The sequence below is a fragment of the Rhipicephalus sanguineus genome, chromosome 2, assembly GCF_013339695.2.
Source record: "Rhipicephalus sanguineus isolate Rsan-2018 chromosome 2, BIME_Rsan_1.4, whole genome shotgun sequence".
NCBI classification, from domain to species: domain Eukaryota; kingdom Metazoa; phylum Arthropoda; class Arachnida; order Ixodida; family Ixodidae; genus Rhipicephalus; species Rhipicephalus sanguineus.
In genome coordinates, this window is record NC_051177.1 from 232931840 (window position 1) to 232959700 (window position 27861).

Consider the following 27861-nt stretch of genomic DNA (forward strand, 5'->3'; position numbering starts at 1 on the left):
CCGAAAGCATTCCCAGGAGTCTCGCAAAGAAAACAGGCGTGGAGTTTCGGAGTACTCGGGCTGCAGAGTAGGTGTGATCCCTTACATGCACACAATCTCTCACAACTTGAGAAAAGTGTCCCAGAGGGCTAACGTACGCATCGTTTTTTCAGCGCCCAAAGAACTAGGGGAGCTTTGCAAGCTGACTTGTCCAAGAAATGTTACTCCCCCAGCTTGTGATAAGAAACACCACCTTAGATTCGTTGATTGTGTATCCTGTGTCGTCTACAAGTTTTCATTATCCTGCGGGAAGTACTATATTGGGCAGACAAAACGGTGTCTGAATGACAAATTGCGGCTGTAACGCGAGAAATAAGCTTACGGCGGGAGGATTCCTGGCGGCACACTGCAAAGGCTGTGGGTGCTCCCCTGATCTGTATAGCTGCATTGTCATCGGTCGTTCTAGGGATCGGCTCAAACGGGAGATAAAAGAAGCCGAGACTTAGACCACTTGTGTGTAAGCTCCTCATCGATTTCCTTGTCGGATAAGGAGAGGACGTTCCTTGGTTTAAGAACACGTGCAAGATGAGATGGGCTTTGTCGCGGATGTATAAAGTGCATGTGATTGGCATGAAATAAACTGTTGGAAGTTTAGCGCCTGCCTATCTCTACGTCTGTGTCGTGTGCCTTTCCTGTATGTACAGCGCTAATACACGCTGCGTTCATGGATGACCAACTCGCCCGATCAGCAACCCTTGTGGTATTCTTCCGCATTTAAGCCTTTTCTCTCTCTCTCTCTCTCTATATATATATATATATATATGTGTGTGTGTGTGTGTGTGTGTGCGTGCGGCCGATGGAGTGGGGGATGCTTGCCCCTCAATCCCACTCGCGAACCAGTAGTTGGTGCGGTGTCGCCTCAAGGTGAAGCATGACTTCGGGGGCCACTCCAGCGGCGGCCTCGCCCAGATGATTGTGTTCCCGTGTCCCTCCTCGTAGACTCGTTCCTCACTGGCGACACTTCGTAAAGTGTACCGTTTCTGTTAGTGTTGTGTCTTATGTTCGTTGGTTTTCCGATAAACAGGAAACAGCTTCTGCATAAAAGGAAAATAAAATAAACTTTGCTCATCAACACAACGTAGCCTTTATTCCCAAGAATTCAATTACAACAATAGCCCCTTCAAGGGGTTCACTGAACCCTAATGATTTGAAGAAATGCGGCCCCGTCGCCTTGGAGTGCACAGTAAAGCGCCCTTTAGAGAAAAGTTTTCCTCTCACACAAACGCACGGCCGCTGGATAAAAAGCGCCTTCCCTCGTTGCGATGTGGCGACGGTAGCGCCGCCGCCGCAGTGATCAGCCGTCGGCCCAACACCTGCGATTCGTGCACGCCACTAGCTAGTGCAGAACGTGCGGCTGTTGTAGACCGGCTCGCCATCGGAATGTGGTGACTGTCTGTGTTGTGGTGGTGATATTGTGCGCGCATACTAGCCGACCAGCTATATGACGGCGGCCGTGAGCGGTGACTTGTATCGCCGGAGCGACGTTGAGCTTCCGAGTACGTCGAAGGTAAGTGTTGACACTACTCGGGCTGCAACGTGCACCGCCTTGACACTTCGCGGCTTTGCATCTCCCGCTCGGTGTGCCTTCTTCAGGCGCTCTTGGGGCTGTGAATTCGTTTCGGAGCACGATAATTGGTTACCCGTGGAATGCGTGTGCTCTTCGCAACGTTTATCAACACCATCGCAAAGTGCCAAAACAAATGAGAGCATTACACATGCACCGCTCCCGTGTGGAAACCAAACGACCAGTTTGCCTCTGGCGGAAATTTACTTTTTATTGCTGCTGGGTAAAAGTGATGATGACTCCTCCAGAAGTCAGAAGATGTTTTTTTTTTTCTTGTTTCTTAGCGGTGTCATCATTAAAAAAAGATACAAGCGTACAGCAACAAATAAGTTCGCGGTTGTGCATCTCCTGGGATTAGGATTACGCAGTTTGATTTTGCTTTTCAGTGCCCGGAAGAAACGCAGAACGGCTGTTGGTCTTTCCGAGCGTTTTATTGCAGCGGCCGGGGGTATTATGCGCCGAAACCCTCACGAGGCACGACGTAGTGGGGGATTAACCTCGAGCACCGAAATGTAAGGAGATGAGTGTTTTTGCCCCCGTGTAGCCGCCGTGGCAGGCAATCGAACCCGCGGCCTTGAGCTGGTCTGTTTAACACCTAAGCTGCCACTGTCTCATAGCCAGTGGTGTAGCCATGGGGTGGCACACCGCGCCCGTGTCCCCCCCCCGAAATATTTTTTTGCCATGGCATACAGAACGCAAAATGACACACGACCACACGTGCCTGCCCAGCCCCCACTTCTGATCAAGGAGGTGCCCCCTCCCCGAAAAAAATTTCTGGCTGCGCCCCTGCTCATAGCAGTGTTTCTCTGCATTTAAGCACACAACAATGCTGAACACAGAGCGCAGACGTGGCTTTAATTTATGCGTATATGCTGTAGTAGACATTGCATCCATAGTTTATGCAAACACATTTGTCTCTTTGCCTGTTTGAAACCTTTGATGAAAAGGAGTGGTGCCTTGCAAAGACCTACACAATCAGAAGTTAATTACAAGCTCTACAAAAGCTTGCCTTTTTGTATATGAAAAATAAACGTGCTTTTTTCCAAGGTGACTTTACTTCTAAGTGGTCGACAATGAAGTCTGTTAAAATACCAGGCATCCAGAATGGGATGGCAAGTATTTTGGCTGACTACACTTGTTGTGCCCATGTGGCTGAGCCACATGGGCACAAGAAATGACACTGAAGGGCGATTTTTTTTTTTCGGCTGAGCTGCCACACGTAAAATCCTAATGGCATTTAACCTGACATTGTTGATAACGGCAACATTTGAAACGAATAATTTTAGGGCAGTAAAAATAAATTCGCAATTTAACACCTCTAACATACATTCGAGGCTAGTGAAGTGTAGAAATAAGCATTCCATGGGGCCATTATCTTGAGCTTCTTGTGGTTTTTCATGACATTGCAATCGACTGCAGCAACTTTGGCCATTGTATCTTGAATCCAAAGCTCAGAATCGGACATGGTGCCTGTCACATCGAAGCCATTGCAAGTATGCAGTGAATTTTACTATAGTACAACTAGGGAATAGCTTCAGTGACGTTCAAAGTCAGTAGGTGCTATTTAAAATGTTGTATGTATAATGTAGTAAAGAAGCCTTAACTCCAAGAGTATGCTTTTCTCAGTGGAATTTCTGATGAAGGCATTAGGGGACGAATGACATTAAGGAGAATGCCATTTGATCTGCCCTTGTGACTCTGTACATATGACATTAAATCTTTAGTCATTAGGAAGTTAATGTCACGAGTATTAGCGAGAGTTGAAATTCATATTTACAACCATGACGAGCACATCATTCCATCGGTGGCAACTCTAATGACTTAGTGTGCAATTTGACTCCTACATTTCTGCCACCTGGTTTGTGGAACTGAATAGATGTGTTAACATTTTCTGGCAATGCAAAACAAAATTCTTAGGCTAACTGGCAGTGCTTCTCCAGGGCTGGCCAGTATTGCGATGCAAGAGTATTGCAATAGTATCTCAGAGATACTATTGAGTATCGGTATTTCTGTATCGAGATGCATTTGAAAAATGTATTTGTATCTCAGTAGTGAGATACTTTTACGATGTATCGATCATATCACGATACTTCGTTGGGTGGGGGTATCTCATTACTTTTTCGCGCCACAATCACGACCACACTGAAATATGAATAAGCACCAGTGTTCCTTCGTATGTCGTAACTTTTTGTCGGAAATGATCACACGTGTTTGCAAAATGGAAAGGAACAATTTTTGTGTGCTGAACAAGGGAACCTGTCGGCGACTCAGAGGGGGTGGCGAAGGGTTCCCCACACGCACAGAACGGCCCATGTGGTAAAGCACCCGACGACACTTATGGCACAAACGCGGAGGCAGTATTGTCAGTCTTGCCGACGAAGTCGCCATCGCTCAAGGCTGGTGCAGCACCCCTAATTCTTTGGCGGCCAGCCATTTTGCGAGTGTTGTGTTGAAGGCCAACTGACGTTGTCTACGAGATAGACTGACCAGCCGATGTTGCCTGAGTGCAGTTAGAACCACCTTCTCAGCAAAGCGGTATGCTTTCTCTCAATACACTGATGTTCGTTAGTGATTTGGGCGATATGGTTTACTTGCAAGTTTCAATACGCTGCAACATTATTCACAATATTATGCTGCACATAATAAATGTCTTTTTCGAAGTAACAGCATCCCCAAAATAAAATGTATTCCCGTAGCTGTATCTGTATTCTGGAATACTTTTTTCATCTTTTCGCAAGTGTGTCTCCGAAATATCCCGTTACGTCAAAAAGAAATGTATCTCAGTGTCCGTATTAAAAAGACTTCCAGCACATGTATTTCGGTATCTGTATTGCGTCCGAGTATCTGTCCAGTCCTGGTGTGCACTCATTCAAGATAGCTACGGCAACCAAGTTATACTAAGTGAAACTGTTATGGGTGTATTACACTTCTTACACTCCATGTTTTTGTTGAGAAGGCAATGGTTTGTCTTGCCAAGTGTAGGCCACTGGAAATACGGGAAAACCTAAGGTTTCACAAACTGTGGTATGCAAATAGTTTGTAACCGGAATTTCTGCGGCAACTGAACCCGAGCCAACAAAGATGATGTAGGTTGGAACAAAGAGGTCCACGTTATAAACAGTTCACTGACTGATTTGAATGGATACTCATTGAAGTGATTCTTCTGCTGTGCAGACATACGATGGGGTTCCTGCACAAGCACATGAAGGCGCTCACCTATGAGAAATAGTTACCCACCATTGTGGAAGCATGTCTCGATTTCATGAAGCCTGCCACTTTACTGTCTCTATTTAGATAAAGCACTTTATTATTTCGCCATTTGGAACATGTTTGTATTGCTTCAATATAATTTGTCTCGGCGAGCCTTGCACTGTATGCTTTAAAATGCGTCATTGCTCTTCTTTTTAATCGTACAATTTCAATGTGGCTGTGCACCGGATGTATTGCACATTTGGTGCGCCTATATCAAAGTATGTAAAGAGCCTGTCAAACATTTCATTTCAATCTATATTCGATGGGTGTTTTTCTCCGACATTCCTATTTGAGCCATTTAAAAAATCGTACTTCTCAAACATGCATTTCTACATTTTCACCCGTTCTGAGTGCGATTAGCAGTAGAAGGAAACAACTGCAGGGATGTTTGAGGGCCCCACATGCTTGCCGCCCATTGCAGTACTCATGAAATGACACTTTTCAAATTTTTACGCTAGAGTGGGGCCACATTGAAATGTGCACCATCTAACGTGCAAGTTTGGCAAAATCTGCATCGTGGGCTGTGCCTACTTGAACAGACGCGTTATCCGTGTTAAGGTTACGTCCCAGCTAGAGCCTATGTTCGGTGATTATTCATTTGCTTAGACTGTTTTGTTTAGCATCGCCGCTGCCAATGACCGATAAGTCGCTGTCCGAACCGTTCGGTGGCACACATTGGCACTTGCAGCACAAGAAGCACGAGCTCTGCATCTATGATTGGCGGTGCTTTGTCGTCGGCACCAGCAGCAGCAAGCATGCCAGGTAGATCATGTCGTGAAGTGCTAATAACCGATAAGTCGAGTGTTCTTGCAGCTGTCTAACGCTTTCCTTTATTGGCGTACTAAAGAAATGGCGAAGCATGCACTCAGTCGCGCTAGGCTTGAAACAGCGAAACTGGATGATTCTGAAGTCTAATCTGGTTGTTTCTTGGTTGTTGCCAGGCTTTAGCTAGGTTAGTCACGACACGGAGGTCCGTACTTTAGAACCGAGGGTTCGCACCTCTCGTAAATCTACGGGCACGTGGTCGTTGGCGTAGGGCTTCCATCGCTTTGGGCCCTTCTCGCAGTCGCCTTTCCCGTTCCCTAGTATGGCAGCTTTGCATTAGTCGTGCCAAGCCTGAAGGAAGCTGGGTGGCCTTTTTTAGATGCGAAGTATCTTAAGGCGGAGCTCAATCCGGTGGTGGTGGTGGTGGTGTGCGGCGTGACCGCCCTTACTGCGCATGCGCATACCCTCTCCACACGCCTCCTCTCCACTCACCCTCTCCCCTTCCCCTCTCCCATACCCCTCTCCCCTTCCCCTTTCCACTCTTCCTCTGAAACGCAGGCTAGACATGCCGAAATTCTCTCCTGCGCAATGCCGCGATGAGCTCGAGCGCATGCGCGTCCCCTCCCCTTCTCTCTCCTCTCCTACGCTGCCCCCCTCTGGCCCGCCTGTCGACCGCGTTCCCCGCTCGCCCTGTGAGAATTAACGGCCAGGCTAGATGGAAGATACGACGCGCGTAGCGTTCGTCTTCGCGTTCCACGACGCGAGGTCGGTAGCATGCCCAATGAACGCCAACGGAACACGATCGTGCAAGTGCTCCGGCTTCGCATCGCCTCATGGTCCCCTTTAGCGGGAAATGGTGTAATTTTTTTGCTTCTCATTGTTTTTTTCTTCCTTTGTCTTTGTTTCTTGTATCTCTATTTTGTATCTGTTTCTTTCTATTTCTCACTTATCTCTCTCTCTTTCCTTTCTTTATCTCTGCTTTTTCCTCTCTCATCTGTCTGTCTTTTTGTGTCTATGTTCCCGTTATTTCACTCTACCTCTCACTCTATTTCTTCTATAGCTCTCCCTCCCTCTTAGTGAACCACTGGTGAGTGGTGGGATTTGCCCAATTTCAGTGGCACATACCTGTTCATGATGATGACAGTTTCCCGATAGGCCACACGAATTATGGCTAGCTTAAATGGCTTAGCAGTGAAAAAATCGAGTCTACGGATCATCCATCAGTTTCACACCTCGCATACTCGTTCACGGTGCTCGCTCGTGGCGTGCAAGTTTGTCAGCAGCAAACATCGCACAATCCTTCTTCACAGATACCTTGACCTGAATTCACCACAACAATGTTGAAGATTAGGTCGAGAACACGCTTGAGTGGCCAGGAATATGCCATCTGAACATTTTCTATATCTCGTTGAGGTGAAGGCATAGGGTCTTCGCTAGGTGTGCAACTACGAGGCACTGTAGTCACTCGCCTACGTGCAGTCCAGCTGGTTGGTTCGTTTTCTGATGCACAAAGTGAACGAACAAGTCGTGCTGGTGAAGGGGGACACCTTCGCAAGCCGTGAAGAGGTTTTCCACGTGGCCCTCTGGTGAAGTATGGCACGCGGGCTGCACGTGCGTAGCCGGACAAGGCAGAGCTCGCAGCCGTGTCAGCAGTGTGTTATGAAGACATAAAGTACGAATCCGCAACATTCTCGTGAGTTACTAAGAGAATCATCGGTGCCTTGGGGGGCTTCTATCGTACCCAGGATGCAATGTGGGTACGTTGTTCTCGTCTGTTTTCCTGCCACCAATGAAATGCTGGGAAAAGAGGCGTGACAGTGGCGGCACAAGCAAGTTCTTCCGATTTATTGAAGCCACCCACTGCTGCCGCAATTGAGGCAACGAAGGAAAGTGCGAACATGTCACACTTGCACTCATCGCATGGCGTACTGCGCTGTTTAGACACGCACCCGAAATATTTCTGTTTCGCTGCTTGTTCGTTTACTGGTACACGACACAGTGATGGCCAGATGATATGCTGTGCGAAGTTTCCTGCCATGACAGTCACTTCGTATCGAAGACAGGTGCATGTCACACAAAAGCGTACCGAAGCCACACAAACACAGCAATGCCACAGCATAAAGCACGATGGCAACACTGAGAACATACCCTCGACCCCTGCAGCTCACGGGTTTAAAGGTGCACCTGTGAAAAGGTCTATAGGCTTGCTGTACCCATTTTCACTAAGCTTCGCACGTAACAACATCGATAGCCATTTCCAGTCTACCATCGGGTCCTGACAAAACTTGAGGATGTTCTCTGTGCTCGTCACTACACTCTATTGGAAACAAAAACGAAATTTAGTGGTAGTTTGCAAAACACAAGTCCTTGTGAACTTACGAATTGAGTCACTGCATGGGGTGTTACAGCTTCGCCTCTTCTGTGCAACAACATGTCAGCGATAAAGTTTACTGCACTGAACTGTTGGGGAACTGGTTCAATGTTGTGAACTATATACATTTCTCTGAACCCGAGTCAAATGGAGCTCATTGAACCTGAACTGAACCAACAGACAATGAAGCCAAGGGAGGCATGGGGATATTATTTGTGGTGTTTAACTCTAGTATAGTAACTACGAAAATTCAGGGGTGGAAGTGCTGCGCCATTTGTGCCAATCTGCTTCTGCTGCGCCATCCTGCTACAGAAGCCATTATTGCACCGAAACTGCTCTCAAGCAGTCTGGTGCCAGTGTTCGAGAAACCCGAAAGGTTTTCCTACAAACAATCGGAAGAAAACGTGGCAATGGCTTTGTAACGGGGGCCATGCAAGCTCCCACCATCGTCACTTGGCGCTCTCTCTGGGACGACTGTGCAGAAATCAGTCTCGCCGCAAGGGTGAAGCAGCGAATGCGATAGCAACAAATTGTAATGTTATACGTAGTAAGGCTAGCAGGTAACTCTTTTGGATCCAGTGTCGCGTAACTCTACAAAGCGCTGGTGTAAGAGAATACGGCTGCTCCAGGGAGCGAAGCGGTTTTTGTGCTGTCTGTCCTCTCAACGTGAAGTAAGTGGGCCAGTTGCTGATGTCTACCGAGATAGCGCACCTCGCCCTTACGATCAAAGTTTGCAGTTTGTGCGACCGAGATGGCCGGCTCGTTTCATTTCTGCTTTGGCTGCGTCCGTCCCCAGCACTTGCACGCTTCTATGTGTGCATAGAATGAATGGTGCTGTGGGCATTGCTGTTGGTTGGACCTTTTTGTGGGAAATGACGGCGACGGCAAAAACCTGCCGAAGGTGTCCAAATCATTGTTACCGCAATGAAAGTCGACATTTTAGTTCTTTCCTAATTTGATCGTGTCAGCAGTTATGTTTTGTCAGTGTGAACATTTAAAGGGGCCCTGCAACACTTTTACAAGTAACCATCGAATGCTTTCCCTAACAGAGCTTTTGCCTCGCGAATTCTCCGCCGCAAATATTCTTAGAATTCGTCAAGTACGAGTGGAGTTGCAGGCATTTGTCGCACGCCGTAATTGCTTTCTCTCTCTTCCCGACGAACGTGCTGGAAGCCAAGCAGGGAGAGACGGCATGACCCTTTCTCTGTTTCTTCTGTGAACACGCGGCCAAGTTTCAGTGAGATCGCAAGCGCGCGCGCGGGCACCTGGCGGCTTCCCGCAGCAGACGCAGCAGCTATGCAGCCCACGATGCTGAAATCGGCCAGTGGCCGTGAATTTGGGTATATGATGCAGTTATTTGAGTATACGGCACCATTTGTAGAGAGAAGAGCGAGCGATTTTTAGCTGACTTTGAGAATTGTAAATTCCAGGCCGTCACCATTACCGGACGGGCTTTTAACATTTGCAGCACCCTAGGACCATTAAGAAAAGGGGGATGAAAATGTTAAATCCTGTCCAGAAAGGGTGATTGACGTGTCATTTACGGGCACAACATTGAATCATCTCAGACATGTACATCTAGTATACATAATTTCATCATGCTAGCTAGTGGTAAGCGATCACGTGTCGACCTATACCTGAAACATCATAAAAGAACTTCAGCAAACTATAGTTTAATTATGCCATCAATTATTACATAAGTCCATGTATCTTAATTACCAGAAGCCAAACAGAACGCCCTAGAACTGACCTGCAGTCCTTCGACTGCATTATAATTCTGCCCCTTTGGACTATGAAGCGGATGAATATTACTTGCCCTTTGATGGTCCAAGGGGGAAGACGCTGTTCCATAATTTGAGCCCTATTGCCGTTTTTGACGTTGTATACAGCAGTATTACGAAAGTAAGGGGCAAGCAGTTGTTTGACTTGCTTTATTCGCTGCAAAGAAGTCCCCGCTCGAATCCTGTGCTGATGTGCAATGCAGTGAAGGTGAGGCAAGGGCAAACTTCTTACAACCTTGTGGTTCTTCAGTTGGAAAATTTTCATCTCACTTAAAGGGGCCCTGCAACACCTTTCTTAGTTATATTGGAATAGTCTCATTATTGACGTATGACTCTTCACGAGTCATATGCCGCAAAAATTTTTCGAATCCGTCAAGTCTAAGTGGTGTTACCAAATTATAGAGATCACGTTCCGCAGCTTTCTTCCTCAACTCAACGCAGCGAGCGCGCGGAAAGCTGCGCCTGGCGTGAATGGAGGGAGGGAGGGTGGAGGTGCGAGGAGGCGACGTTAGCGCTGGCGGCATTTTTTTTCTTCATTTTTTTCTCTCTGGCGTCTCGGCGCAACCACGTGGTCTGTGGCGCCACTTCCGATCGGGTCGCGCGGTCGTCATCGAGCGGCGGAGCCCATGGCACCGTGTATCGCGCGTGCTTGAAAACTGCGAGTCGGTTTGGTAATGTTGGGTGTGCACCTCGAACTGCCGTAGTGTTTTCATCGCTCTGCCAACCATGGACGCAAACTTGCGTGCGCGTTTGGAACGAATGACAGCTGAGATGGGTTTCGACCCACACTCCGATACACCGCCTCGTCGCACTGCTCGCGCTTGAATCGTATTCAACGCGGCAAAGCTGCGCGCACCCTTCTCCCAGTGGCGGTACTTCGATGCTGTTTGCTCTTCGAATGCGGGCGCACAGCAAGTGCGGGCTGACAACAAAGAACTAAAGACTAGAAGAAAGGATCGTGGGGCATCGGGCCGGCACGGACCCATCCCCCGGCTGTCTGCAGCTACCGTGAAAATGCGAGTCTGCTTGGTTGCTGTGTCGCGGTTTCTCGGGAACCTGAGACTACGGGGAGGATACGCCGAGGTACAGCTCGATGACATACTGAACAGACAGCGAACGGGACTCTCGCCATACAGCGAACACAGGTATCCTAAGCTAGCCGGCGCCAGCATTCTTATCGGAGAAATGCTGCACCGCTGCCTCGGTCGGTCGTGAGAACGTGCCGACGATGCAGTTTCCAGCTGACGAGGCAACACTCGAACGGCTGCCACTCTCAACGGCAACAGGTGATGGTCAAAAGCACAGAAATATTCACGATTTCGGCACTGCACATGGTGAAGAAAACGCAACAACGCAACTACGAGCAGACGAGCTGTCGGTGAGACCGGAAATGCTAATATTAATGTTTGTTCGGTGTTTTAACGGCATAACACAATATAAACATACATATTATCTACTTATTGAACTCAAAATTAACAACTAAGGTAATAATGAGGGTGTTCTCGTGATTATAACATCAGCCAATGGTGGAACTGCCGACAATCGCGTCATATATTGTGGACTAATACATCATTTGTCGAGAGAAGAGGGAGCGATTTTCAGCTGACTTTGAGAATTTATTGTAAATTCCAGGCCGCTCGCTTCGCTATAATATTTGGCTCGCGTGTTTTCGGGAGCCTCGACTATCGATTGGCAGCGCTTTTTGACCCTGCTCAAAAAGTGTTGCAGGGCCCCTTTAAAACAAAAACTACTCTTTTCGAACTTCATGCATGTCATACTAACAAAGCATACTGTGCAACGATGTATAAGCCATATTATTACTTGGACCACTACATTGCGAAAATGAAGCCGCAATATGGGTCAAAATGCTATTTTTCCCAACTTTATCACAATATTGTGGCAATGTTTCTGTACATTCACACCTGCACTATTTTTATCATTTATTATAGGAACCTATGAAGCCTACAATGTGAATATATTACTCGCAAAAAAAATCTGTGATTTTTCAAAAAAATGCTAAACATGCATCATTTTGCAGTTTTTCGTCAAGGCCAAAAGTGAGTGAAGTTTTACTTTGCTTTCAAACAAAGGAGGAAGCCGGGGCTAAAGGCTGGATGCCTGACAAAGGCCTCGGCTCACTTGTACAGTGTGACTTCAGTTAACACAAAAACACAACTGAAAATCAGCTGCATTTGCAAGCGTGAAAAAAAAAAAGCAGTTATTAAATATACAACAATGAAAATGATATACAAAACATAGACCAGGGTCGAGTAAATATTTGTTTACTTCTTTTTTAAACATTTTCAAAGAAACATCAAAATTAACATTTGTCAACATTTTATTAATGGCCACAGTTATCTGATAAGTTCACTTTTGTTTGCCATAATTAGTACGCATTTTAGGGACCCGGTGGATTTGTTTCCGAAAATGGTATGCATCAGTAGACAAAGTATTGTTTTGAGTGTGTAATTGAATGGCCTCAATATGCTGCAACAGAAGAAAAAGGTAGACTTGGTTCACTTGAGGCAAACCATAATGATGAAACAATGGCAAAGTGGAAAAATCCTGGGCTCTGCCGCAGTAACCATGTATGCACCGCGAAGCTCTCTTTTGAAGTACCTGCAATAGTTAGTAGTCGGCAGTTGTCCCCCATACCAGAATGCAATAGGTTAGTTTAGAATGTACAAGCGCATAATACATCTGCAGTCTCAACCACGCGGGTACCAGACTAGCTACCTTGTAGAGACGGCCTGCTAATTTCAGATGCTAGCTTTGACACGTGTGTTCCAGGAAAGGTTGTGATGGAACCAGACACTGAGAAATTTTATGCAGTCAACCTCGTGTATTCTTACGCGTCCAAATTGGATGGTGACCTTATAAAAATCTGCAGTATTAATTGGCCTAAAAATAAGATAGCTAGTTTTTGATAAATTTAAAGAAAACATGTTGGATTGTAGCCATTACTGTAGGTTACATAAGTACCCGTTTACCATAGTTTACCATGGCCTCAGCTTGCGTAAGAGATTTTGCTGTAAAAAATGTGTTCGTATCATTAGCGTACATATCATGTCATGAGAACCTGGTAGTTTGGTAATGTTGTTCATATATATGCTAAAAACAATAGTGGTCCTGATATAGAGCCTTGACGGACTCTGCAAGAGACAGCCGCTTAGATGTGACGTCATTCACCCGCACGTACTGCATCCTATGGTGTAAATAATTCTGCACTAAGTTAAGTGTAATACCATGAAATAATGAAAGTTAACACAAACATGAATAAACTATCATAGTCGTCAGAGATCAACACCTTGAAATTAAGAAAAAATTGTTTCGTGGTAATTGCTCAAACCAGTAACTTTATATTACTTATTTAGCGCAACACAGTTTCACTTCAGTGCCCAAAGTTTCAAGTGCCCTCTATGCAACACAAAATTTTTTTCCTAAATATAACGCCTCAATAACTACTTCTCATATTCACATATACAAGCACAATTTTTTCAGCATGAATGGAGATGGTCGAAAATTTACCTGTTACACTTGATGTGGAATGACCCATATGTATATACATATATTGTCAAGAGGCATTCTGAGTGACCAAGTCCTCAGATGGTAGAGCCGAGCAGCGAGAGGTGACACACTGGACAGCATCGGAAGAAAGCCTTTGCGACGAACCCGTCGTCGTTCTCTTCCAAGCCATGTACGTGCTCAGTACACATTATTTCCAGTACAGTTATCTCCCCCCGGGGAAAAGAAGCCGTCCTGGCTACTTACGGGTACGATAACACAGGGGGATCGGGTGCTTTACACGTTCCACATGCCAATTTCACGCTTTCTACGCTGCTTATCCGAAGGTGGTTCGAGAGGCTCCACGATATAGTTCACAGGCAATGTTTGTTCATGGCACGGTAGGGACCCTGGTACTTCGAAACTACTTTTGATGACAACCCAGGGGTCGCGGCAGGCATCCAAAGCCGCAAAAGTGAGCCGGGAGCATAGGATGCAGGCGCGGCGGCAGGATCTCGCCGGTGTTTCTGGCGCTGCTGGTCTTCCGATGTCAACATACGGGATAACTTCTGACGCTCTTCTGCATGGGCAGCAGCTTCGAACAGGGTAGTTGATTCTGAAACATCGGGGCTTTGCGGAAAAATGGTATCCATTGCGGAGGAGGGTTCGTGGCCATAAAGTAGGAAAAAGGGGGAAAGTCTTGTGGGGCCTGTGTTGCCGCATTGTAAGCATATGCCACAAATGGGAGGACATGGTTCCAATGGCCGTAGTCAGATGTCACCAAGAGTGCGATTGAAGCGCTCAGCCATCCCATTAGGGTGCGGGTGATATGCAGTTGTTTTGTGGTGATTTATACGACATTCTTCGAGGAGAACTTCTTTGACATCAGAGAGGCCTCTGTTTCCGAGTAATTCTCTTGGGGCCCCATGGCAAAGTATGATGCGGTGGTGCAGAAGAAACAAGGCAACATCACGTGCAGAGGCGCTGGGCAAAGGTGAAGTTTCTGCATAACGCGCAAGATGGTCGATGGCCATGGTCACCCAGCGGTTGCTGTCTGATGTACTTGGTAAAGGGCCATAGAGATTGATGCCTACGCGATCAACTGCACATCCTGGGCAAGGCAGAGATTGCAGTGGGGCAGCTGAATGACGAGGAGGATCCTTGCGGCATTGGCACACGAAGCAGGAGCATACGTAATGACGGGTGAATCGGTACATCCCGCACCAGTAATAACCAAGTCGTAGGCGTGTGTGATTTTTGAGTACACCTGCATGTGTGCACTGTGGATCATCGTGAAACTGTGGTATCCGCCGCCATGCTCTGCCGAACTACGTCGGAGAGCCGCAGGGTCGCGAAGTAACTACACCGACCCAGTACCTCAAACAACTCTGTTTATTCTTAGTCCGTGATGGTTAATATACCCAGATGTTAGCTGACATGATAAGGCGCGTGCGCGTGCATCTGCGCATGCCTAGGGCTATCAGATGATAACGCACATGCTGAATACAACATTCTCCCTCCCCTCAAAAACTTGAACAATCACTTAGAAAGAGTAACAATAAGTAGACACTACATAGCACTCAATGTCGTTCATAGTCTTTTAACCACGACGGTGGTCTTCTTAGCCTCGTTGACCGCCTCAGTTCTGGAAGGTCCCTTGAAACTGAGGCTCCAAGTTTTGACGGCTGGGGTACGTCATCGGAATCGTTTGGCGAGTCACAACAGGAAGATTCTACAGGAGTAGCAGGCCGAGGGCAGGGTACTAGCCGATTCCGATTCCAGGTGTGACCATCACTTAGTTTGTAAGTGTCTTGGCCACATTGGTCAATGATTGTGAACGGGCTTGAGTAACTCACAGCACCCTTAGGCACATGATCTGGCAGCCTGATTCGTACCGGTTGACCTGTTGTTAACGGAGACTGCTTTGCAGCTCGTCGACGGTCGGTGTAGGTCTTACTTGCTTGTTGCTTTTGCTTTACCCTGCTGCGGACGGCCTCCATTGCTGCATGTGGGCCTTGAAAAAACTGTTTACCTGGCGCTCCTACTAGATCCAGTTTAGTTCTGGGATGGCGGCCGTGCAGGAGAACGGAAGGCTTCACTCCTGTAGTGGCATGCGGCGTGAAACGGTAAACTCCTAGATATTCGGTGATGGCTTCCTTGAGAGACCGACGTTCACGCGTGCAAACCTGAACATACTCTTTGAGCACCCGGTTAAATCTTTCCACTTGGCCGTTCGCTTGCGGGTGGTAGACTGCCGAATACGTATGGGTGATGCTGCGTTCCTTGAGAAAACTGTCGAACTCGCAGGCTGTAAACTGAGGACCATGGTCACTCACAATCTCGTCTGGGTATCCTTCCCTACTAAAAATACTTCGTAGGAAGGAAATAACTGTTGTAGCAGTCACCCTCGCAGCGAAGCAAACCTCTGGCCACTTGCTGAAGTAATCAATGGCCGTAATCACGAAACGACAATCTGCAGACACGTTCGCAAAAGGACCCACAATATCAATTCCTAGCTTCTGCCATGGTGCCGACGGGAATGCAACTGGCTGCAATGGTGGTGTCTCTGGTTTTGTAGACTTGTCAACTGATTGGCATACACCACAAGATGCAATCAACTGTTCTACTTGTTTGCACATAGCAGGCCACCAGTATTGCTCACGTAGTCGCTGTTTTGTCCTTGTTATTCCTGGGTGAGACTCGTGGGCTGAGTCAAGTAGCCGTCCTACGAGAGATGAAGGTGCGACGAACTTGTCTCCACGAAGTAGGAGGTCTCCAACGACTGAGAGCTCAGTCCGCACCCTGTAGAATGGAACTGCATCGGCAGGCAACGTCTTCACTGCAGGCCATGTCGAAGTCACCCACTTCATGACCTGTTGCAGCGGCTGGTCTTGCATTGTTTCAGCGACAAACTCCCCATGGGTAACGCATGGTGAGACCACACAAACGGTCTCCTCAGTCTCTTCCTCCTCCACCTGAACTGGGAGAGGCATCCTTGAAAGAGCGTCAGCAACGGTATTCTTGTCACCCTTTTGGAATTCAATTGTGAAGTTGTATGCCAGTAGTCTTGCGTGCCACCTTGCTATTCGGAACGGACGGCGACCTACTCCCTTTGTACTTAGGAGTGTAGTCAGAGCCTGGTGGTCGGTGCGCAGAGTGAATGGACGGCCCCAAAGGTAGACTCTCCAGTGTTCGCATGCCCACAAGCATGCAAGGGCTTCCAGTTCCCCAACGGAGTACTTCTGTTCCTGTGGAGTAAGCCTGCGAGAAGCAAATGAAATCGTTACTAGCTCATCATTTCTTGTCTGTTGCAACACTGCTCCTAGCCCGATGGATGAGGCGTCTGTGGTAACGATAATGTCACCCACAGGGTCAAAAAGCTGTAAACATCTTGTGGACAAGGTACTTTTCAGCTGCTCGAAACAAGCTTGTCTGGCAGGATTCCAAGTGAACGTGGAATTCTTACGTAAGAGCTCACGAAGAGGCTCAACAAGCACTGCATAGTCAGGTACGAACTTTGCGTAATAGCCAACCATTCCTAAGAATGAGCGCAGGGTACTGATATCCGTTGGTGCTGGTGCAGCCTTGATGGCGTCAATGTTGCTTTGTAGCGGCCGTATACCCTGGTGACTTATCATGTGCCCAAGGAATTCTATTTCTTGAACATTGAAAATGCATTTGTCATTCAGCTTCAATCCCGACTTTGCAATCAGGTGCAACACTTGCTTCAGGTTCTTGAAATGCTCCTCAGGCGTGCTACCAAACACAATCACGTCATCTATGTAGCACAAAGTATTTTTGCACTTCTGCAGGATAGTGACCATCATTTTCTGAAAAGCAGACGGTGCCGATGCAAGGCCAAAGCAGACGCGTTTGAATCGGTACAATCCACTATCGGTTATGAAGGTAGTCAATTCTCTACTTTCAGGACTCAGCAGGACTTGGTGGTATGCGGCTGCTAAATCAATCTTGGAAAAATACTTTGCACCGTGAAGTTTGTGCAGCAGTTCTTCCGTGTGAGGCAACGGAAATTTGTCAATGACAACCGCTTTGTTCGGTTCGCGTAGGTCGACACAAATTCTTATCTTGCCATTTTTCTTTGCCACTACTACGATTGGTGATACCCATTCTGAGGCATCCACCTTTTCTATCGCATCATTCTGCTCAAGGCGCTGCAGCTCTTCACGCACCGCGTCTCGCACTGAAAATGGCAAACGGCGTAACTTAGCAGCGACAGGCGTGACCCCTTGTCTTATCTTGACCTTGTGAATGAAATTTGCTGCTAGCCCTAACTTTCCATCGAACAAGGTTGAAAATTCGGAGAAAAGCTCAGGATCAAGGCCTTGTGGCGCTTGCATAATGTTAGTGCATTGAAGTGACATACCATTGATGTGCAGCCGCAGGGCTTCGATAGCGTCGATACCGAGGATGTCCGTACCGCCTTTGACGACGTAGAAAAGTATGTCGGCGTGCCGACCTTGGAAGAAGACTGGTGCCGTAAGACACCCCTCAGTGCTTATTCTGCGGCGAGAAAAATCGTACAGTGCCGCTGAGGTCGGCTGCACCGGAGGGCATTTCAACCTCGAATACGTGACGGCCGACAGAATCGAGACAGCAGAGCCTGTGTCTACGAGGAGACGTACGGGCACGTCCTGCACGAGGGTATCCACATGTATTGCTGCTTTTTTCTGCCGGGCGAGAAGCAACACGTTGAGGTCTTCGGATATATTGCAGGTATCGACCTCTCGGACAGCAAGTGCCCGCTCGTCTGGCATGCCGCTCCGACATACACGCTGGAAATGTCCCCGTTTGCCGCATTTACTGCATGTTTTATCCCGCGCCTTGCATGTTTTGGTATCTGCGAGATGCCGAGAAGACCCGCAACGAAAACACGCTTTGTGCTGCGAAGACGGCATTCGTGCTTCTGTACGGGCTGGCATCTGATGTTTATCCACCTTTTGGATGCTCGTGGCTTATGACTGTAGCTCAAGTGAGTATTTCATGGCTTCTTCAATGTTGTTCGAGATAGTCAGCGCAGGTTCAAGCGTGAGCGAAGTTCCTTCCAGAAGTGGGCGTTCCCGAAGAACATGGTTGCTCGTTTTCGCTACAAGCTGGTCACGAATGAAGTCGTCAGTTTGCTCCCCAAAGTTGCAGGACAATGCCAACTCGCGCAGTGCCGTGACGAATGCTGCTGCGGTCTCCCCAGGCAGTTGGGTGCGCTGTCCGAACCGGTGCCGTTCCACGACGATGTTCGTTTTAGCAGTAAAATAGGCGTCCAACGTAGCCACCGCTGCATCGTACTCGTCGCTCGGGCCGCTTTCTTCTTTTCCCGCTGGATGCGGTAATGCGTAGTACAATCGCTGGCCTTCCACCCCCAAGCAGTGCAACAGCAAAGCTTTACGGCGAGCAGATGAGTGGACGTCGCTCCCCGATGCCAGGAGATAATTCTTGAAAAGGCGGTGCCACTGCGTCCATGGAAGGGTAGGCTTCCCGGGCGTCGGCAGGAACTCGGGCGGTTGGTGCAGGCTCATTGCTTCAGCTTTCGGTCACTTCACCACTCGTCGCCAACTGTGGTATCCGCTGCCATGCTCTGCCGAACTACGTCGGAGAGCCGCAGGGTCGCGAAGTAACTACACCGACCGAGTACCTCAAACAACTCTGTTTATTCTTAGTCCGTGATGGTTAATATACCCAGATGTTAGCTGACATGATAGGGCGCGTGCGCGTGCATCTGCGCATGCCTAGGGCTATCAGATTTTATTTATTTATTTATTTATTTAGTACATACTGCAGTCTGTAGACCAAGCAGGAGGGGCGAAAAAAGAGAGCATAGCGAAAAAAATCGAACACATTATACAGCAAGTTAGAATACACAATACTACTGAAAAACAAGTCTTACTAACTAGGATGCTTAGTTATACATCTCTAGAAGAAAAGTGAACAAACTTCTAGAAACAGTTTCAAGCACAAAAAAGTAAAGCTACACAGCTGAAATAATAAGATCAGATAATGTAGCATTGCAATATCAACAGTGTTGATTACACAAAAAGATGCATGTATTTTTCAAAGTCGGGAATGCCGCGTTCAGGAAAAACATTTGAAGGCAGTGTATTCCATTCGCTAATGGTTCTCGGAAAGAAGGAGTGTTTGAAAAGGTTAGTACGTGCAAAGTATGGCGTCAGATCATGATTGTGAGCATGTCTGGTTTTCCTAGAAGAAGAGGGAGAGATGTATTTACTGGGATCGATATTAAACTGCCGATTACGAAGCAGGAAAAGAAACTTGAGTCTGGCGATAGCTCTACGCTGTTTCAGAAGTGGAATGTTGTTAGTAGCCATAAGTGATGAAGGTGAATCAAGATTCTCATAGGCATTATAGATGAATCTTACCGCTCTCCTCTGGACCATTTCAAGTTTATGAACATCCTTTTTAAAATACGGGTCCCAGGCTTCGCATGCGTACTCTAGACGGGGCCGAATAAATGTATTATATGCAAGAAGTTTGATGTGAGATGGCGCGTTTTTTAGTTTGTGTCTAAGAAACCCTAGTTTTCTAGAGGCGGAGGAACAAGCGTCGTCAATATGTTTACTCCACGTCATTCGATTGGTAATATTGACTCCCAAGTATTTAAAACTGCTCACTTCGATCAACGGATTATTATTTAAGGTGTAGTGTGATGTAAAAGGGGTAATTTTATTTGAGATACGCATAAAGACTGATTTACTAATGTTTAACTCCATCGACCAGGTATGGCACCAATCGGAGAGAGAATTTAGGTTGTTCTGCAGGCACTCTTGGTCCCTTTCACTTTTAATTGGCTTATAAAGAATGCAGTCATCTGCAAAAAGCTTTAGGCTTATGGCGGAGGTGTCAACTGATGAAACGATGTCATTGATAAAGATGAGAAATAAGACATGGCCAAGGACACTTCCCTGTGGAATTCCCGAGGTTACAGGCAGAACCCCAGAGCTGCCGCCCTCGACCTGGACAAACTGTTTCCGGTTGCTAAGGTAGGAGCGGATCCAATTAATTACATTAACGGGTAGACCAATGTTTGAAAGTTTGGTGAGTAGTTTACCATGGCAGACACAGTCGAAAGCTTTTCTAAAATCTAAGAAGATGGCGTCTATTTGGTCTCCCTTATCAAGTGCTATTGCGAAGTCGTGAATTGTGGTGACAAGTTGAGTGGTAGTTGAGAGGCCTTTTCTAAAACCATGCTGGAAAGGAGTCAAAATACTGTTTTCTTCAAGAAATGACATTATGTAATGCGTGATGATGTGCTCAAGAAGTTTACAAGGACCGGAAGTTAATGATATTGGCCGGTAGTTTTCAACATTTAGGCGATCACCTTTTTTAAATACGGGAATAACACGTGCCGTACGCCAATCATCGGGAAGAATGGAATTATGAAACGAAAGACGAAAAAGATGGGTGAGGACGTGCGCGATAGGTTCGGCGTAACGTTGCAGAAATGCGTTAGGTATGCAGTCTGGACCACCGGAAGATTTAGTCTTAACATTCAGTAACAGCGAAAGGACACCTTCGACAGTTATGAAATCGGCAGATATAGTAGAAAGAGAACTAATGTTTGTGTCAGCATGATCTCCCTGAGTGAACACAGAGTGAAAATACTGATTGAATTGGTTTGCAATTTTGGCTGGATCGTTAACAATACAGCCGTTTACTGATATCTCGGTCGGTGTTTTGTGCGCATCGCTCAAGTACCGCCAGAATCTATCCGGGTTAGTTTTCAAAAAGTTAGGAAGCGAGTGGTTGAAGTATCTTGCCTTTGCTTCGCTTAGCCGAGTTGCAAGCTGGGCTTTTAACGAGATAAGTCTGCAGGGTATTTTTTTCTTTTTTCTAGCTCGTTTTAGCTTACGGTGCAAATGTATGATGTCTCTAGTAATCCATGGGTTATTTCGGTTTTTCCTAACCTGTTTACTTGGCACAAACTTATCAGTGCAGTAATGTATCGCAGTTTTTATTTCATTCCAGGCGGTCGACACATCATCAGAAAGATTATCACATAGGAACCACAGATAATCCAAAATGGCCTGGTCGTCCGCCTTCGAGTAATCCTTAATGACATGTCTGGTCTCTTGCCGGTGCACTTTGTTTTCACCAATACCAAAGGATAAAAATACTGCCTTATGATCGGAGATGCCATCTTCAATCGAGACCGTGTATTTGCATACATTTGAACTTAAAAAGACTAGGTCGAGTGTAGAACGGGCGTTTCTAGCCTCTCTAGTGCACTCATTAACAATCTGCACAAGATCACACATCAAGGCAATGTCAGCGAGAGGGTTTAACGTCGTTACATCAGATCCAGAGCGTGGAACGTGCCAGTCAACATTGGGCAAGTTAAAATCACCTGCAAGAATCAGACGATCATTTTTGAACGCGCACATGTGGTCATATAGCTTAGACAGATATCCCTTTCAGTCACGAATTATGATGGACTGTCTGCAAATGCATCAAATTTCCATGGCATGATTTCAAGGCTCTCAGTAATACATTCCAAAAAGTAAAATGAAGGAATTTGTTGTTTTGTGTGAGTTACAGTAATTAATGCTAATTAGCGTGTAATTAAATATCTAATTATTCTGCAATCAGTCAGCTTCAATTCTTGCATAAAAGGAATCAACTATTAGGCCCAAAATGCATGCACAGTTTGTTTTTTGGTTGTATGCTTCTCGAGCGAAGAAAAAAAATACTCTTGTCGTTGGTCCTGGAACGTCGCACGTCGAACGATCGTCGAACATGTTAGTGTCTCTAGCAAAGTGATCATCTGCAGCAATATACAGCATAATGAAGTTACATGAGCGCTAGTTGTCCACTCAGGAAGCCTGCACGAATGTGCACACTAAGTTTCAGGTCATTTGAAGAAACACGCGGTGCGTGATGCGACTTCAAATTTGGTGTGTACAATTGTACACACCGTGACTGAAAGGGATATTCGTGTGTTGAAGAGGGTGGTCTGTAGATAGCACACACGGTGAAGTAATGGCCCCAGCAGCTTACTTTAAGGAATAAACTTTCGTGCTCAGGAATCTGTTGAAGGGGCCGAGCACTAATACCATCTTTGAGAACTATTGCTACACCACCACCTCTCGTTGGCCGGTCACGTCTGAAGATTTGATATCTCGGAGGAATTAGTACTGAATCATTTATACCTTCGTGCAGCCAGGTTTCTGTGATTATTGTAATGTGAGGATCGTAGGTGAGTAGAAGGTACTCGAGCTTGTCAACTTTATTAGACAGGCTTTGCACGTTTACGTTAAGCAATCTCAAATTTTTTGTCACAGATTGTTGAGAGGGTCAATCAGAACCTGTAGCTTGCGGATGAAGTGCTACACGCGCATTTTTTGCTTCATCCCAGCCAAAAAGTTTGCCATCAATTTTGATTTTGTCGTGAATAAGAGTAACGCGTTTCCTGCTGTCGCGTTCAGCTTTTGCACTTTCCCAAAGCAGGCGGCGCTTGCGCAGCGTGCACTGGCTATAATCATTTTACACATAAATATTGGAGCCCTTCAATTTATTTGAATTCTTTAAGACTTCTTGTTTCTCCTGATAATCTTGAAAGTAGGCTATGACAGGCCTACGACTACCTTGGCGGCCAAGACGGTGAATGCGGGCTATGGACTTGCACTTCACTCCCAATGTTTTCTCGAATATATCGGTTACAACAGCAGTTCGAAGAGACGTGTCATTTTCATTTGTGTTTTCGAGAACACCATGAATGATAAGGTTTGCCCGACGGCTTCGGTCTTCGAGATCAGTTAATTTGGAGCTCTGCCATGACAGTACAGTTTTAAAGGAAGCTGCAGTGGATTCAAGAGCTGCAACTTCCGGTGATTTATCTTTAAATTCCTGTAGTTTGGCTTCGATTGCTCGAAATCGCAAGTCCATGTCGCCCATCATTTGTTCGTTCATCGATTTTAACAGCAGTATTTCAGCCTTCATATCTGCTTGGCCCTGAAGAATACTGTGTAATAAATCAGCGTTCGTGGGTCCTGGGTTTGTCTCAACGTCACCACAGAGTAACATTTTGCATGCACAATAGCACTCATATGCAATACTTAAACAGGTGCTTGGGCACGGCACAACTACTAACTTGACTTCATCACTAGTTTTTATGTTGGAAGCAGAGTAGCTAACCTGTACAGCGAAGAAGAACTTCGTGGTCAGCAACATGGTCGCTGTCGTCTCGCCGTGCCCACTGTCGAAGAAATGCTGCAGTGGATGCTTTATAGCCTCAGTCGCTGATGTCACGGACATGCGCAACTGTCGATGCGTCGGAGCGTCCACACAGAAGGTCAGTATCGGCGTCCGCACATGCAGATCTGCCACGGAAAGGTAGAGGGTGTCAGCCGGCGGCGCGCACGTGTCATCCGTGCTCGGTATTCCTGTCACTGTCAGCAGCGAAACCTGTACAGCGAAGAAGAACTTCGTGGTCAGCAACATGGTCGCTGTCGTCTCGCCGTGCCCACGCACATGCTGAATACAACAGAAACGCCGCACGAAAATCCAAACGCAGATGTCGAGGGATGACAAGTAACCATTTGCGGCCGTCCGTGAGGTAGTGACAGCGGTATAGAAGCCCATCACGGATGGAAAAGTGCTGTGCTCGGCGATGTAATGCACGGCTGGCATTGGGTGCCGATGGGTGTTGCAGGAAGTTTAGCATAGAAACAATCCATGGGTTCTTTTTCTGCTCCAAAACCATGTTTGTGGCAGAGAGGGACGACTTGGCCAACAGCACGGGGAATTAGTCTTGCATTGTAGTGAAGAGCAAGACAAGGCGTCTGTGTGGGAGTGTTTTCTGCTGGAATGATAAAGCACGCAAATGTACTCCTTGAAAGAGTGTATGCTTGGGCATGTTGGTAATTCATGTTTCACTTTTTTAGCATACAAAAAAACAAGGACGAAAAACGACGCAAACACGCATCGTTTTTCCTCCTTGTTCTTTTGTGCGGTAAAAAAGTGAAATGTTGTGCTCCTGTAGTCGAAGTGCCCATCGAGCTAGACGACTGGAAGGTTCCTTTAAAGAAGAAAGCCAGTACACCGAATGGTAGTCAGTTATCACATCGAATGGGCGGCTGTAGAGATAAGGTCGCAATTTAGTTATGGCCCAAATTATAGCCAAGTATTCCTTTTTTGTGAGAGAATAGTTGGCTTCAGCCTTCATGAGTACGTGATTGTTGAAAGCAACGCCACACTCATCGAAGCCAGTCTTTCGTTGAACAAGAATGGCGCCAAGGCCGACACCGCTGGCATCTGTGTGAACTTCTGTCTGTGCACTTGGGTCGAAATGGCATAGGATAGGAGGAGAGGCCAGGAGGTGACGCAGTGTTGTAAACGAGGCATCACAGTTTGGGGACCAGGTTGAAAGGGTGGGGACAGTGCGAAGAAGCTTTATCAACCGGTCTATTGGGTGGCGAAGTTGCGGATGAAGTGGCAAAAGTACTAGCATAGCCCGATGAAGCTGCGAAGTTTTTTCAAGGTTTTGGTCGCGGGAACTCGGTGACAGCTTCTAGTTTTGACGGATCAGGGAGTACCCCATCTTTTGACACGACATGGCTGAGGGTGACTAGCTGCTGAGCGGCAAAGCGACCCTGCTTCAAGTTGAGCTGGAGGCCGGCGTTGGCAATGCATGCCAGGACACGAGCAAGTCGAAGCAGGTGGAAAGTCTGGTGAAAATATGATGATATGATTGAAGTAACAAAGGCACACCTGCCACTTGAGTCCACGCAGGATGCTATCCATCATTCTTTCAAATGTTGCAGGAGCATTGCACAGACCGAAGGGCATGACGGTAAACTCATATAGACCATTAGGGGCCACCGGGACCTGCCAGTAGCTGGATCGTAAGTTGATGGACGAGAAGGATTCGGCACCTCAAAGGCAGTCTAGCATGTTGTCAATACAAGGGAGGGAATAAATATCCTTACGGGTTATCTTGTTGAGTCGACGGTAGTCCACACAAAAGCAAATTGTGCCATCTCTCTTTTTGACCAGCACTACAGATAGCCTGTGTGTGACTGTACGAAGGTTGTATGATGCCGCCTTTAAGCATGTCGATGACTTGGCGTTCCATTGTGGACACGGCTGTTGGGGCAGTGGTCGCCGGTGTCGATGTGGTGGACAATTCTGGAAGTGCGGCCTGAACGAGGTAGGTCGAACTAAAGCAGCCGAGGAGGTCGTCAGTGTGGGCGTGCCGACTCTGAGTCGGGCTCGGATCAACGCACCGAGAAAACATTATTTCACGAGATGGCTCCACGGGAGGAACATCAACGTCCACGGTGTCAACCTGTAGAGGAGTCGGGTTGTCGGGCACAGGGTAGACAAAGCTTGGGTCAAGTGGGGAATATTGCTCTGCCCAGCGTCCTCGGGCATGATTGGCACGGGAAGGATCGTCCGGTTTTGGAGTTTCAGGTCTGGAAATATCCCGCATATCCACTAAACGTCAAGAGGCGATGACGAAAGTCCTCACATGGTAGAGGCGAGCAGCAAGAGGAGACACACGGGATAGCACCGGAACAAAGCCTTGATGACGAACCCGTCTTCGTTCTCTTCCAAGCCACATCCCCACTACACATTATTTCCAGTACAATATATACATATTATATACATATAATTCGTAGTAAGTCTGGTCGGTTCAGCATATTGAGTGTTATTCAAACTTTTTTGCGTTTACCAAAAATAGGAAATTTCTATTCACAATGATGTTTGACCCTAAAAATATGCTCCAATACTAACTTGCATTCCTCCAAAACTCACCTTTTGGTGCTCCAAAGGTGCTCCTGAAGTCCTCTTTTACCGCTCCAAAGCTGCTCCAAAACGGCATTATTCCTGCACCTCGAGCTGCTCCAAAAGACTGACGCCTGCTTTCACCCACATGAGATAAATGTAAAAAAATTTTCATCCACTTTAATTTCCGTCTCTTCTTTCCTTGTGTCCTGTCCTGCTGCACAGTCTGTTAGAAGATGATCCTGTACTGAGACAATTGTCGCGTCATTAAAGACGGGCTCGCAACCATCCTCTCGGCAGTGCACTTGAAAATGTTGGCCTGAGGTGTTGGAAATTGATTCCTCACGCTCCCTTCACCTCATATTGATGCATCTTCCGCTTTCACCGACACAAGATTTTCCATACGTTAGGAGGACCCGATAAACTGTGCCTACCTGGTATGGCCTATATATATATATTCTTATTTTGAACATTGCACTCATTTCTCAGTGACATACTGGCAGATACTGCTCACTAAACTGTGTTGGGTGCACTGCCGTCGCTGAGTTTATGGTTTGGTAAGGTTGTAGCCTAAACAGTGACAAAATTTCAAAAACCGTTTTGGGTCCCTTCAAGGAAGAGGATTTTTGCAGCACAGCTTACAAGGCAGTGAAAACAATCTCTGAGTGACTTGAAGCATAATTGAGTTTCTTGGCTCTAGGATAGTACACACATGGTCTGCCTTAAATTGCATTTCCAAACCCAGAAACTGTAGCCTGAAATCGTGCCAATATTCTGAGGTAAACTTGAGGCCTAGGTCGTGCCTACTAAATTGTCCGAGAACACAGTTGGCTGTTTCCGATATCGTGTTCTTCCTAAAAACGCCGGGGAGTCATAAACATGTGAAAATATTTTACCGAGTCTTGGATACGGTCCCGAGTATCCCTATACACACCACTGAGAAAAATGTCTCTAAGTATCGGTGCGACACTGGATCCAATGCAGACACCAGTTTTCTGCACAAACAGGCGCATCTTTAATGATGCAACAGTTGTGTCCGGGGAAAGCAGACACATGAGCCACAAGATAATTTCATATCGGGAGAAAAGGTTGTATTAGCTCTGTCAGGACAAGGAGTTAGTGTATCCACATGCTACAGTTGACTACGTGACCTTGAATGAAATCCATAACTGTTTTTTTGTTCTTGTTACATTGTTACATATTCTTTCACAGTGACACGTCAGCCTTGCTGGGCACTGTTTAAGGTACTTGTCATTAAATCAGTTGTGAGTCCTCTTTTGTGGGAACATTTTCCGTTCGACACTGGTATTTCACAAAGTGCTTCTTGTTTCAGGTGAGTGTGACCGGTGAGGCTCTCGGACCGTGTGAAAGCAGCCCCGAGGACGTCGCTGTTATGTCCCTGGTGACTGGCTCTTCTTCGGCCTCCTGGCTGTAGCGTGCTGTCCTCGATTCGGGTGACGCTTTTTCTTCCCGCTTGCACAACAACATTAAGGACCAATGTTGCTTGCTGCCTCAACCGGTTTGAGAAGAAGCAATGTGTTCACGAGGCTTGTTGAGCATATTTGCTCTGCTCATTGAATTAGGTTCAAGCGGCCGGCCTTTATTCAAACACCTTTACCTCTTTTGTGGGACAGTAACCAAAAAGAAACACACAGGATACAGAAAGAGACATGAAGCACTTGTTTCTGTGTGTTCTTGCAGTTACTTTTCCTAATCACGAATCACCAACTCCTTTAAGTACCATGGTGTCAACTGATGTTTTCTACGCTCCTTAATGGATTGCGGTCGCTAGGCCAGTAGGATGGTAACCACGTTCTCTATTCGTAGTTTAC

The 27861-nt window shown here is 46.8% G+C and overlaps 1 protein-coding gene across 1 annotated transcript in view; it reads left to right on the forward strand.

The window, feature by feature from the left end:
- Window positions 1-1328: 1328 nt before the first annotated feature.
- LOC119382293 (protein O-mannosyl-transferase TMTC3-like) overlaps window positions 1329-27861 on the forward strand; it is a 368314-nt gene continuing 341781 nt past the window's right edge. The window contains exon 1 of the mRNA XM_037649996.2: window positions 1329-1546. Within this exon, the coding sequence (XP_037505924.1) occupies window positions 1481-1546 (66 nt within the window). The 5' untranslated portion in view covers window positions 1329-1480. The remainder of the gene's footprint in view (window positions 1547-27861) is intronic.